This window comes from Xyrauchen texanus, chromosome 37 (assembly GCF_025860055.1).
Source record: "Xyrauchen texanus isolate HMW12.3.18 chromosome 37, RBS_HiC_50CHRs, whole genome shotgun sequence".
NCBI classification, from domain to species: Eukaryota; Metazoa; Chordata; class Actinopteri; order Cypriniformes; family Catostomidae; genus Xyrauchen; species Xyrauchen texanus.
In genome coordinates, this window is record NC_068312.1 from 2958345 (window position 1) to 2973109 (window position 14765).

Below are 14765 nucleotides of genomic sequence, written 5' to 3' on the forward strand. Positions count from 1 at the left end.
TCGGCATCATTCATAAAAAAATACAAATAAAAACATATCAGTCGATTACTAAATTCTATATTAAATTTCTATATTAATTCTATTTTCAAATCACAGGTTTTGTGAGTTTAAGCACCCATTCTTCCTTTTCTTGACTTGTTTGGGACACGACTTGCTCTGTATTTTCAAATTCCTTCATGTTTCTTTATTGCTTTCACATGTAAATAATGTAAGGCAGTCCTGTTCACTGATAGCCAATTAAATACATCTACCGTGCTAAAAATCTTTACTGGTTGGCACATTCACGTTTTGTGTATACTGTCATACCACCAAGCCCTATGCTGAAGTACACTGTAACATGAAAGTATGTGAAGAATTGAATAGACTTAATCACTAAGTTAAAGTAGCTCATGTGTCTTAAAATGCATTACTGTGCAATCAAAGTGAAGTATTTTAACTTATGCGCATGGCCAAATGCACTCAATGTTTTGTATGAAGGCACTGACGGTCTGTTGTGTTCAATCGTGAGATTTTATTGTTTAAATGAGATTAATTGTGTCATCCAACTGTATTTGAGCTATTCTTAGAGCCGTGGCTAAGCCATTGTCATCCGGTCACCTGCAGGTTGAGACAGTCACACACATCATTCACGTCATTACTCATGACCACATGAGTGTGTCTAACTCTTATTTCTACAGTGCACACTTTACTGTGACATTCAATAAACTGTTTACAGATTTTTGTAGAGTATGTGTGATGAAATGTCAAAAAGCAACTTCTTGTTACAGTGCTTGGTAGTCTAGCATAGCCAGACCTTTGAATAAACAGCATAAAGTCCGGTCCACTTTGCAGAATATTTTGGCCTTAGATAGGAGGAGTCTGTCTGACCAACAGGTTAAGTGACTAAGTACATTTTTTATTTGCTGTTTAGGAGCATTTATGTGAAGTACATCATACCACAGTAATACACTGGCGTGGAAAATAATAATGGGGCTGCAGTTGTACAGAAGTTATACATAAAACACAGGAGAAATAGCGGAAAGTGTGTGTAGACTCTGTGATAAGAATATCTGTCCGTCCAAAAGTTATACAACAATCAGGCAGAAAAAACGCAGAATATACAGAACATGATATCAGAATATACAGAACATGATATCAGAACAGTTTTCAATTCAAATAAATGTTAGCATTTCACAATTAGTGTAAATTGAATGTACTTTCACAATGTGTGGCATATAACTGCAGCATATAACTTGCATAAGTGTGGCAAAGTGCACTAAAGAAAAATCGGTTATTGGATCGGTATCGGCCGATCATAGTGTTAAAATATAGGGGAGCGGATTAGTCTCAAATTTCCTGATTAGTGCACCTCTACTCTTAAGTATCTTTGAAGATTTGATTATATAATTCTCAAAGCATTCATTGACTCAACCCAGTACTAGGCGATACTAGTTTATAGGTGGTGATTGAAAAACACACACACACACACACACACACACACACACACACTTGTTGTGTTTCCATGTTTTATGGGGACTTTCCATAGACATAATGGTTTTTATACTGAACAAACTTTATATTCTATCCCCTAAACCTAACCCTACCCCTAAACCTAACCCTCACAGAAAACTTTCTGCATTTTTACATTTTCAAAAAACATAATTTAGTATGATTTATAAGCTGTTTTCCTCATGGGGACCGACAAAATGTCCCCACAAGGTCAAAAATTTCAGGTTTTACTATCCTTATGGGGACATTTGGTCCCCACAAAGTGATAAATACACGCCACACACACACACACACACACACACACACACACACACACACACACACACACACTCTTGTTTGGTTTCCATGTTTTATGGGGACTTTCCATAGACATAATGGTTTTTATACTGTACAAACTTTATATTCTATCCCCTAAACCTAACCCTACCCCTAAACCTAACCCTCACAGAAAACTTTCTGCATTTTTACATTTTCAAAAAACATAAGTTAGTATGATTTATAAGCTGTTTTCCTCATGGGGACCGACAAAATGTCCCCACAAGGTCAAACATTTTGGGTTTTACTATCCTTATGGGGACATTTGGTCCCCACAAAGTGATAAATACACGCACACACACACACACACACACACACACACACACACACACACACACACACACACACACACACACACACCTGTGTATAATGACAGGACATATTTGATTCCTTTTATGGTGTTTTAACACACATAATGTTTAGGGGAGCACCGGGGGATTAAATAGCCCTGATTATGTGATTATTTGCACCACCACTGCAGTCATTTACAATTGACAACTTTTAGGCCCCTTTCACCCTGTTCAGTGGGATTAATTGGGCTAATAACAGTGTAGATTACCTGCAGGGTTCCAGTATCTTCTGATGTCCTACTGTGGCTAGAGCACTATCAAACGCACTATTTGTCAGGAAGGATGAGACGAAAGATCCAAGAATGGAGAACAATGATCAGTTTTATATAAATACAGCAAGTCTGGTAAAACTTAGAGAGAGGAACCCGGCACCAACTGCAGCGTGGAGAAGGATGGTGTGCTCATAGGTTTGTGTGTCTAGTGGCCATGTGGAGTAGATCCTCGAGGAATCCAGAGAGAATAGTATGTAAGTAGGCTTGTGTGCATAGTGGTCGTGGGCAGCGCAGTCCTGGTGCAAAGTAGTATCACTGAGCAGGAACTTGTCAAGAAGAAGCGTCAAGGAGGCGAGGAAAACATGCAAGATGGTACCCACAATCCCGGCGCACACAGCGCAGACTGGTAACCAATATATAGACACGATACAGATTTACTAGGGCAGATGGAGAGAGTGGTGAGATACAGGACTCAAACAAACAAGCAACAAACACAAAACAGAGGGAGGTAGATATAGCCCGGGAACTAATGGTGATAAGGTGCTGCTCATTTGCAGAAAGCTGGCATGATCATCATTACCATGGAAACAACGAAGGAGTCAGTGACACCTGAACCAAACAGAGAGAACGTAATGACAAAGGAAAGCAAACCAGCTACGGAGGACTTTCCTGACAGTTTGCGAAGTTCAAAAGCAGCCTGCGTTATTCCCGTCTCACGTGCAGTTTAAAACTCTTCCTTTAACGCATCGGTTGATTAACAAGAGAGTAGATCTCGAAATTCATGCAAAAGCTCAATGGGAGAGTTAATTCATGACAACATGTAAACAAACAAAATAAAGAACCCGTTTGGGGCGAATCAGAAATGGATAAGTGAGATGCATCACAGTTATAACTGGTCATATTATGCTTTTTTTTACCACTTGTGTTTGGATTTTGCAGTAAAGACTATATAGGGTATAATGGACACATTAGGCATATGTCAGTGTATTATTGCATAATATAGCACAAAAAGTAATAAAAGAAAGTGCTTAAAACGTGCACCGTTACTCTTAATTATACTTGCATTTAATCTAAGCACAAACATGATATCATGAGCAGAATCCAAAGTAATTTAGTATAATACCTGAATTTACAGAGCATGAAATGAAGAGACGAGTGGATTTTGTTTTCAAATTTATCCAGCAAACATTATTATTCCTGGACACGTTGGCCAGCATTAAATCTCTGGAGCACAGTGTAAGGCAGGTGGTCAAATCATGTTATGATCATTATTGAACTGTGTTTTTTGTGTGCTTACTTCATTCTAAACGTTCCCTTGCTTTGCTACATTGATAATATGCTCGGCACAGGGCTCAGCATAATGTCTCCCACCATCTGCTTTCATGACGGTCAACGCATGGTTTATTAAAAGGGTCATATAAGGGAGAGGATTAACGACATTAAAACAAATTGTGGTGTTAAAGAATGCATTAACATGTAACTTTGACAGCTCTAATATATATTTAAAAAACAAATCTATGTGCTCTTATGGAAATTACATAAAGTTTGCCAGTCAGATTAGAGTTTGTCAAATCAAGAAAGTAATTTCCAGCTGTGTGATATGCATCAGATGATCAGTGGGCATGACATCCGAGGCGGAGACTGCTGTACCATTGTGTAGGTTTTACTGACTTAAGTAGAGGATTCTGCCTGATTATGAAAGCTAGAGTGAGACTGGGTATTAAGATAGAATATGGCAGGGGTTAGAGCTAGATATGTAAAGAGATGTGATATATTAAATACACTTCACCCATCAGGGTGAATTGAACAATGCTGTAACCAAATGCTCAGAATTGGGCAAACCAAATGTAAACTTTATGAATCAGTCAATAAAAAAATCCTACTGGTGGACCACTAACTGAGACATGTCAATGCATAGGGCATCAATTTGGCCAGCAGAGTCCCTGGGCAGCGACCATTTAGTTTGGCAGTGTAACTTTATTCAACTAAACAAAGATGCTACCAATGAAAGTAAGGCAGGGGATTGTCTCATGAGAAAGTTGATTCAGTTGAGGAGAAATGCCTAGTAGCACAGCACAAACAATCGCCCGCAATTGAATTGCTGCATGCCCCTTAATACAGGTCCTAACAAATTGGGATTTATTAGTGAAATGTAGGGGGTTCATGTGATTAATTTAAATTCAATTGTATAATAATATTAATAAAAACATTCATTTTGAAAGGCTACCATTATTTAAACAATTTACTTGTGGTACCCCCTGATATTTTAGGTCATATGGGTTCAGATGACAAATAGTTTGAGAACCCCTGCTCTAATAAAACCCATCTAAACTCAAATGTTTTACCTTTTTTTTTTTTTTTTTGACAGGAAACAGTAGAATATGCCTTTCTGATCATTTTCACGATAGAGACCTTCCTTAAGATAATCGCATATGGGCTTGTGATGCACCAGAACTCCTATGTGAGGAATGGCTGGAACATGCTGGATTTTGTTATAGTTATTGTAGGGTAAGTAAACAGCCAGAAAGAGTCATATATTTGATTTCATATCAATGTCACTTCCTTCTGTCATAACTTCCTTTAGTAGGGCTAGCACATTCTGTGAATGTATTTAAACAATTTTCTCTTGTGTCTTTAACAAAGAACATATTAAAGGTTACATCAAATCAGTTTGCAGGTTGTATTCAACCAATCTGGTCCTTAATCCAAAATTCACAAATTGTAACAAAACTCTCTGGAGCTGAGCTGATAGGAAAGTCCGGGTTAATTTGGTTTAAATAATGGTATAAACTAGCTTTTGGGTGTTGGAGATGCTTAGTGGACATGTGCTGTAATGTTAGCATGACATCCTCAGTAACCCTTTGATCTTTGCTAGTAAATTGAAGGTTGTCTAAATGTCCTCTCAAGATGTACATTAAGTGTCAGGGTTGTGTAGGGAAGAGGTGAGAGTGTGAGGATCCAAAAGCAGACATTTTAATCATGAACAAACAGAAGAAAATACAACTATGAAGGAATTTTATGAAGAAGGGAAAAAAGAAGACAGTAACACAAACATAACAGCAGTATGCTGGCTATCAAAGTACTACATGCATACAAGAACCACCACTGGAACAAGGAACAAGAGGATATACATACTGGGGCTAACAAGGAGACAAGGAACACCTGGAAAACAATTAGGGTAATGGACAGGAAGACAGATATCAAAGGAAGACACAAAAGCTTAAAACTAAGAGGCTGTGTCTCGTTTGGAACGATGCGTCCTCCAGAGGTCGCATTTGTCGGCCACATACGTCATCGAGGCTGTCTTGTTTAAATATTTTTTATGTTATTTTTTATTGAGAATGCAAAAAAGGTTAACAATTGTATAAATGTAAGTGCATATACATAAAATGCATTGCAATAGATAAAGAAAAAGACCAAAAAATAAATAAATATTGACGTATGCAGCCGACAAATGCGACCACCGGAGGACTCATCCTTCCAAACGAGACACAGTCAGTCAGGGATCACATGGAGACACACGCAATTGAGACTAAATACATAGAAATATGGCAAGGTCTCCAAGATGCTTGGAACAACCTACCTGCAATAAACCTACCTGCACTTACATGAATTCTTCTGTTAAAACTTGCATTATTTGAGCTTTAAAGTGGATTAAATCATCATTTGTATGGTTTGGGGCATTACATCGTAATTGAATATAACTTTAGACAGAAATGGTCTGTAAGCAATTTTATCACACTAAAATCATGTGAACATGCATTTGTTTATGTTTTTGGCTGTAGTTTTGAAACAGTGAGTATTCTTAACATTGACGGATTGGCTCCATTCACTTCCATTGGTAGTGCCTCACTGTAACCCAGATTTTGGCTGGAATTGGGCTTTTATTTGGTATTCATTCTTTTGTGGTATAACATTATGCAACAAATGCTGCCAGTTGAGCTTAACTTGTATTGGAACAGTCTTTTAAAATAAAAATTTTATGTGTCTACGCACAAGCATGTGTTTAGAATGTTTTCTGTTCTCTCTCTCTCTCTGTATGTTTTTAGTCTCTTCAGTGTGGTTTTGGAGCTGATAACTAAAGATCGCGAAGTCAGTGGTCAGTCTGGAGGGAAGCCTGCAGGGTTTGATGTTAAAGCTTTACGAGCATTCAGAGTTCTGCGACCACTCCGCCTCGTCTCAGGAGTGCCAAGTGCGTCAACATATTTACATTGCATTTTCAAACAAATGATGGCACAGTTGTCGAACAAGTGCAACTGTATTAGTTAACAAATTTAATAAAAATAATTATAAAATAAACGAATAAATACATCAGTTGTATTGAAAGTGTAAAAGAAAAGTTGTTACAGAAAGTTTTGTGTAAGGGTTAGGTTTAGAGAAAGACATAGGGGATAGATTATATCATTCATGCAGTATGACAACAATAGAAGGCTAAATAAGGTCCTTACAGTGATAGAAAAACTATGTCTGTGTAGGTTTACAGGTGGTGTTAAACTCAATCATTAAAGCGATGGTTCCTCTGCTCCACATTGCTCTGCTCGTACTCTTTGTCATCATCATCTACGCCATCATCGGTCTGGAGCTCTTCATTGGGAAGATGCACACTACCTGCTACCTGAACGGCACAAGTCAGTCCACTTGCACATTCATCACACTATTTCATCTACTGCATGTGCAATAATGGTGTTATGATTATTACTGGTGTTTGCTTAAGCTATTACAATTGCTTATATTTAGTGTTAATGATTTGAACAACCTATTAGTTATACACGTCAGCATATACATTTGCCCTCACCAGTTGTATGAATGATGCCTCAAGTCATGCTTCTTAAAAGGTGTGCTCATACTTTTCTAAGCAATCAAGAGCAAGCGCAATCACTTACATTTTTCACCTGGCAGATAAAACAATTAAATAAAAATGGGCAAATAAATCCCATAGACTTACATTTGAAGGAGGAACCTGAGCCATATCTACAGGCCAGAATGTAATTGTAACATAAGTAGGAGGAGGCAGACGAGGAGTGCGGATCTAAATGCAGGTTTTATTAATCAAAGTGAAAACAAATCAGACAGGAACAAAGGAAACGTCCACGATGGGAAAATGAAACCAAAACATGAAAACATCGAGGGTACATGAACAGGGTGAACAAGGCAAGACTTCTACTACACAAACAACGATCGACTAGGAATAGAGGAACAGCAGGGTTTAAATACACAGACACGATAATGACAAAATGACATGCAGGTGAGAACAATAACAAAGTGCTGGCAGTGATGAGGGCCGGGAATCATGGGAATTTTAGTTCAAGACAATAGACTATTGAAACACGGGGCAGACAACAAGGGATCGTGACAGTAATAGAGAGGGGTGGGCTCTTTTGACTTGAAAAGTGTTCCTTCAAGGGTGAGGACCCAGCAACTTCCCCTGTGCCAGATGGTACTACGGTTTTTCAAGAGCGTTTGGATACAAGACATACTAGTGTATGTCGCTGCTGTAGCGATGGGCCATGACCCCTTAGGGGGTTTGTCTGTTGGAAAACACAGTTTGCTAGACATTGTGTTTTGCTAGACGGCCGAGACCCTCTCGCCCATTACCATCCCAGTCTGGGACTTAGTGCTGATACAAAATTTGCTTGCGGGTTCCATGTTTGAGCTACTAGAGGTGATAAGATTACACTTATTCTCCTCGTAGACTGTGCTGCTACGTGCTCTGGCTTCAGATAAATGTGTTGAGGACCTTCAGGCCTTTTAGAGTTTAGACCAGGCTTATTGAAAGCCGTTCTCAAGTCTAAAGAGGGTTATGTGTCTATAGTGATGGCTACTCCCATTCAGGGCTCACGTTGTTACCTTGCATGCATTCTCTCTTCCTCCCTTTGAGTTGGACGAGGCTAAAGGACTGCACATGATATACCCTGCTTGGGCATTAAGCATGTACACTGACCAAACAAGTCAATTTAGGCTGTCTGAACAGCTCTTTTTCTGCTTCAAATCAAAGACTTTATTACTGGGTTGTGGATGCCTTTGCACTTGCTTACAATTCGCAAGCCATACAGTGCCCCATGGGTGTTAAAATTCATTCTGCCAGGATCATGGAGCATCTCTAGATGCAGGCTCAACATTTCCTAACACCTTTGCCATGTTCAATAACTTTAATAAAAATGTTCCTTGCTCTCCTCAAAGACTTGGATTGAAAGAAGGGTTGATATATCAATGTTTCACTACCCTGCTTGGCTAGTACAATTTCTTGTACTATCAGCCTGGTCTCATTAACTTGCCATCTTCTCTCTTCCCACTTTGTTTTCAAAGAGGAGTTTCTTTTCAATGTTTCACTAGCCGTCGGCTAATGTCATTGTATTACTTTATCGGTCTATGACCGTTATGTCTCTTTCATTCCCACGGTGGTGCAAAGCAGAGTTTTCTGAGTAATGTTTTACTACCCAGAATGGCTAGTTTCATTGTCATACTATATTACCACTAATATTTGTATTTGTTCTCACTCTTTCCCTCCTATTTTACTTTAATTCAAAGAGGAGAATATATCTATGCTTTTTCACTACCCTGTTGGCTAGTGGGCATTGCTTTAGTGCGTGTGAATCAGTAGCAAGATGTGTGTAACAGTTCCGCCTGACACTCCCAGCACTTACACTCCACGTTCCCTCTCTCCAGAGTACTAATCACCCGCACCTGAAACCTGTTCCCACATCAATCTGCCTCACACAATATAAGCTCCACTCTCCATTCACTCTTTGTCTGGTCTCACACGTTGAACATAGACTCACTTACCTGCTTCAACTCCTAGACGTTTCTTGCTTTTCATCTAGAGCTCCACACTCCTTCGTTCCAGCAACGTTCTACGAGATTCTCCTCTCCAACGCTCCAGCGTGTTCAAAGGTCCTAACTCCAGTGCTCCATCATCAAGTTCCCGCAATCTCCTATCCTCGCTCCTCGCTCCTTCATCCCAGCTACATTGCATTCATCATCTCTCTTCTAACAGGACAAGCACTACAATGGGCCCAACCTCTCTGGGACTCCAATAGCCCCGTAACCCAATCCTTTGACAGCTTCACCCAACACTTCCGGGAAGTTTTTGGTTTCCCTGCAGGGGATACTTCGCAAGGTGAACAACTGTATAATCTCCGTCAGGGAAGGAGTTCCATCAACGATTACACCCTGAAATTTCGCTCACTCGCAGCCTCCAGCGGATGGAATGAGTCGTCACTCCTCACCGTTTACCGCTTGGGGTTGGAACCGCGGCTACGACTACATCTCTCCTCCTTTGATGATGCAATGGGTCTAGAGCACTTTATACTACTTTCTATCCGGGTGGGTAATCGTATGAGGTCTTGACCACATCCTCCAGCTGTCGCCCATCCACCCTCTAGCTATTCATATGAACCTGAAGGTGACAACATGCAGCTGGACTCCTACCGCCTGTCCTCTGCTGAGCGCCAACGCCGGTTGACCCAGAAGTTATGCCTGTACTGTGGAAAGGAGGGACACGTAATCTCTTCGTGTCCCATTCGACCACCTCGCCCTTTGGTGAGTTATTTACACGCTCCAAGAATCTGCTCCTCCGCACTCTTAACTAATGTTTCTCTTACTGCCTCTGATTCCTCTCTCTCAGTACCAGCACTCCTCGACTCTGGGTCAGCCGGCAACTTCATCTCTGACACGCTCTGCAAACGACTCTTCTCCAAAAGAACACCTGTGAACCCTACCTCCAGATTCAAACCATAACAGGCAAACTTTTAGGTAGGGGGCATATCCGTCACTGGGTCGGTCCCATCAAGCTGCAAGTGGGATGCCTGCACTCGGAGGATATCACCTTACTGGTACTCGATAACTCCACTACTGACATAATCCTAGGCCGCCCCTGGCTTGTCCAACATTCTCTAGTCATCTGCTGGTCATCTGGTGAAGTTCTGAAGTGGGGAACCAAATGCTTCCCCACCTGTTTTCCCAACCTTCCCACTCCAAACCTCCCTACTACTTCCAGGGAATCTATTGTCCATCTAAACACCACTACTATCGAAAGCCCGACCAGCTCACAGTCCAGAAAGTTTCCCTCCTGCTACTCCCACTTTCAGGACGTTTTCTGTCCCCTTCAGGCATCACAGCTACCACCTCACCGACCCTGGGACTGCTCTATCGACCTCCTTCCGGGCGAACCTGTGCCCAGAGGTAAGATCTAACCCCTCTCCATTCCAGAACAGACCGCCATGGAGGAGTACATCAAGGAGGCTCTCTCCCAGGGATACATTTGCTCATCCACCTCTCCAGCTGCCTCTAGCTTCTTCATTGTGGCCAAGAAGGATGGAGGTCTCCGCCCCTGTATTGATTATCATGCCCTCAACAAAATAACTGAAGTTCTGGTACCCTCTTCCCCTAGTTCCTGCTGCCCTGGAGTTGCTGAGAGGAGTGGCAATCTTTACCAAGCTGGACCTACGCAGCGCCTATAATCTCATTCGCATTCGGAAGGGAGACAAATGGAAGACGGCATTCGTTACCCCAACTGGCCATTACGAATACCGGGTGATGCCGTATGGTCTGGTCAATGCCCCATCTGTGTTCCAGGGTTTCATGAATGAGGTTTTCCGGGAGTACCTCAATCGGTTCGTCATCGTTTACATTGACGATATTCTTATCTACTCCGCAAATGAAATGGACCATCGCCGGCATGTCGAGCTTGTGCTGGGGAAGCTTAGGGACCACTATCTATACCTCAGGGCCGAAAAATGTTCTTTTCATTTGCGCACTCTCCAGTCCCTCGGATACAACCTTAGTCCTGAAGGCATCCAGATGGATGAAAGTAAGGTAGAGGCTGTGCGAGCCTGGCCCACTCCTACAACAAATAAGGAGCTCCAACGCTTTCTGGGTTTCTCCAATTTCTACCGCCGGTTCATTGAGAACTTCAGCTCCCTCTCTTCTCCTCTGACTTCACTCCTGAAATCCAAGCCTAAGTCCCTTGCCTGGTCCCCCTTGGCCTACTTGGCCTTCCAACGACTCAAGGTAGCTTTTACCATGGCTCCCCTTCTCTACCATCCGGATCCTAACAAGCCCGTCCTAGTAGAAGTAGACGCTTCCACCACTGGCGTGGGAGCTGTCCTCTCCCAACAACAGGGGAAACCGTCCAGACTTCACCCTTGTGCCTACTTCTCCAAGAAACTCAATCCAGCAGAGCTCAACTATGACATTTGTAACCGGGAGCTTCTGGCAGTCAAGCTAGCCTTAGAGGAGTGGCGGTATTGGCTTGAAGGAGCTAAACACCCTTTTCTTGTGCTAACTGACCATAAGAACCTGGAATACCTCCGTGAGGCTCGCCGCCTGAACCCTCGACAAGCACGATGGGCCCTTTTCTTCTCCCGGTTCGACTTCTCTATCACCTATCGCCCAGGTAACAAGAATGTTAAGGCAGACGCACTGTCTCGTCTCTATGCTCCAGAGGAGGTCCAGGAAGTCCCAGATACCATTCTTTCTCCCAACATGGTGGTTAGTCCCATTCAATGGTCCTTGGACGAGGACATCGCCGAGTCAACCGTCACCGAACCAGCTCCTCCTAACTGCCCTGCAGACAAGACCTACGTACCCTCTTCCCTACATATAATCCTCATCGATTCCCTTCACTCCTCCTTGGGCACTGGTCATCCGGGGAGTAACAGAACCCTCTCCCTTCTCCAGGACAAATTCTGGTGGCCTCGCATGGATCTTGACGTTCGAAAGTTTCTCCAAGGATGTGTGGAATGTGCTATCTCCCGAACCCTGCGCCGACTTCCTGCTGGCAAACTTCTACCTCTACCTGTTCCTCGTCATCCCTGGTCACATCTAGGAGTAGATTTCATCACTGATCTACCCTCTTCCGAAGGTTATACTTGCGTCCTGGTCGCAGTGGACCGTTTCTCAAAGGCCTGCAAACTACTTCTTCTCAAGGGACTCCCCACAGCCCTAGAAACTGCTGAGGCCCTTTTCAATCAGGTGTTCTGCAAATACGGAGTCCCTGAAGACATAGTCTCGGATCGCGGACCTCAGTTTATCTCCCGAGTCTGGAAGGCCTTCTTTTCTCTCCTGGGCGTGACCATCAGTCTCACCTCAGGTTACCATCCTCAGAGCAATGGGAGCACTGAAAGGTAGATACAGGAGATCGGTCGCTTCCTCAGAACCTTCTGTCATCACCGACAAAATTGCTGGAGTCATTTTCTTCCCTGGGCTGAGTACGCACAAAACTCCCTACGTCAATCCTCCACCAAGCTTACCCCTTTCCAGTGTGTGTTGGGCTACCAACCTCCCTTATTCCCATGGTCCGGTGATACCTCGGAGCTGCCAGCCGTCGATCACTGGTTCCGAGAGAGTGAAAGAGTCTGGAACTTGGCTCACCACCACCTACAACGAGCAGTACACCGCCAGAAGGGTTCTGCTGACATCCGCAGAGCTCCCACTCCGACCTACCATCCTGGGCAAAAGGTTTGGCTATCCACAAGAGACATCAGATTGCGCCTCCCTTGCAAAAAGCTAAGTCCCCGTTTCATTGGTCCCTTCACAATCTCCAAACAAATTAACCCTGTCACCTTCCAACTCCAACTTCCACCAGAATTCCATATACACCCTACCTTTCGGTGGGGCTCCCGGCGCCGTGGAGGTCGCTTAGAATACCTCATTGACTGGGAAGCATATGGGCCAGAGGAGAGATCTTGGGTTCCTCATGATGACATCTTGGATCCCACCCTTCTTTCTCACTTCCACGATACCCACCCAGATCGTCCTGCTCCTCGTGGTCCTGGGCATCCAAGACGCCGGATTGCGCGCCCCTCAGGAGCAGCCCCTGGAGGGGGGTAATGTAACAGTTCCACCTGTCACTCCCAGCACTTACACTCCACGTTCCCTCTCTCCAGAGTACTAATCACCCGCACCTGAAACCGGTTCCCACATCAATCTGCCTCACACAATATAAGCTGCACTCTCCATTCACTCTTTGTCTGGTCTCACACGTTGAACATAGATTCACTTACCTGCTTCAACTCCTAGATGTTTTTTGGTTTTCATCTAGAGCTCCACGGTCCTTCGTTCCAGCATCATTCTACGAGATTCTCCTCTCCAATGCTTCAGCGTGTTCAAAGCTCCTAACTCCAGTGCTCCATCATCAAGTTCCCGCGATCTCCTATCTGAGCTCCTCGCTCCTTCATCCCAGCTACTTTCTACAAAGTTCTCCTCTCCAACACTCAGGTGTGTTTAAGCTCCTCACTTCATCGCTCCATCAAGTTCCCGTGATCTTCACTCCATTGCACTGCGGTGTGCACTCAGATTCACCAGCTCCCCTTTATCCTTCAATAAACTACACCTCCGGGTTTAACACTATCTTCGAGTCTGTGGTTCTGTTTCAATGTGATGTGTACAAATCTAATAGCAACAGCTACTGATGCAGCGTCGAAGTGACTGACTTGAAAGGGGACATCAGTTACTGCATAGCTTTGTCACCCTACTGATTTCTCACTGTTAAGAAACGGAGAGAAGACTTGACTGAAGGGAGGAAAAATCCTAATGAAATGGTGCTCTACTCCAGATTTTATTCCTGAGATTGCGCTTGCATGGAAGATGACTTGTCACACATTATACATTTTTGCATATATATACACAGTGAAATTCTTTTTTTACCACATATCCCAACTAAGCTGGGGTCAGAGCGCCCCTGGAGCCATGATACTGCACCCCTGTAACAGACAGGGTCAAGGACCTTGCTCAAGGGCCCAAAAGTGGCATCTTGTCAGTGCTGGGCCTTGAACCCCTGACCTCCTGGTCAGTAACCCAGAGCTTTAACTGCTGAGACACCACTGCCCCTTGGTGGAGTGCCATGACGTTTCAATAGACTCTCAAGCTACTCATTTATTTGTATATATAAGAATATTTAGCAATACATTTATATTGTTTCTGTGAAGCCCTGCACCTTATAACCATATCGCAACACAGTCGCACCCACCCATAGCAAAGTGATATAGAGTTTTGTATAGGTCAAAGCCACTCACATTTTCTTCAGACAATGGAAAAATATACTGACATTTAATATACATACATTCATTTAGCAAACATTTTATCCAAAATAACTTTTGAATGAGGAATGCTGTAGCATAAATATTTCATTCGTCTTTGTTGTATGTTTTCTGAACACAACAATGCAAGTTTCCCAATCTTTGTCATGTTACTTCACCACACAGGTACTTTAGCAGAAGAGGAGCCTGCACCCTGCTCTCCATCAGGTCATGGACGACACTGCACTCTCAATGGCACCGTGTGCAGAGACGGCTGGCACGGGCCCAACAACGGCATCACAAATTTTGACAACTTCCTGTTTGCCATGCTAACAGTGTTTCAGTGTATCACTATGGAGGGCTGGACTGATGTGCTGTACTGG

At 43.1% G+C, this 14765-nt stretch overlaps 1 protein-coding gene across 1 annotated transcript in view; it reads left to right on the forward strand.

Annotated features, from left to right (window-relative positions):
* The window catches only part of cacna1db (calcium channel, voltage-dependent, L type, alpha 1D subunit, b), a 135761-nt gene that overhangs the window by 27751 nt on the left and 93245 nt on the right, over positions 1–14765 (forward strand). Inside the window, 4 exon segments of the mRNA XM_052108311.1 lie at positions 4734–4873; positions 6415–6557; positions 6841–6993; positions 14569–14765. Coding sequence (XP_051964271.1) covers positions 4734–4873; positions 6415–6557; positions 6841–6993; positions 14569–14765 — 633 coding nt within the window.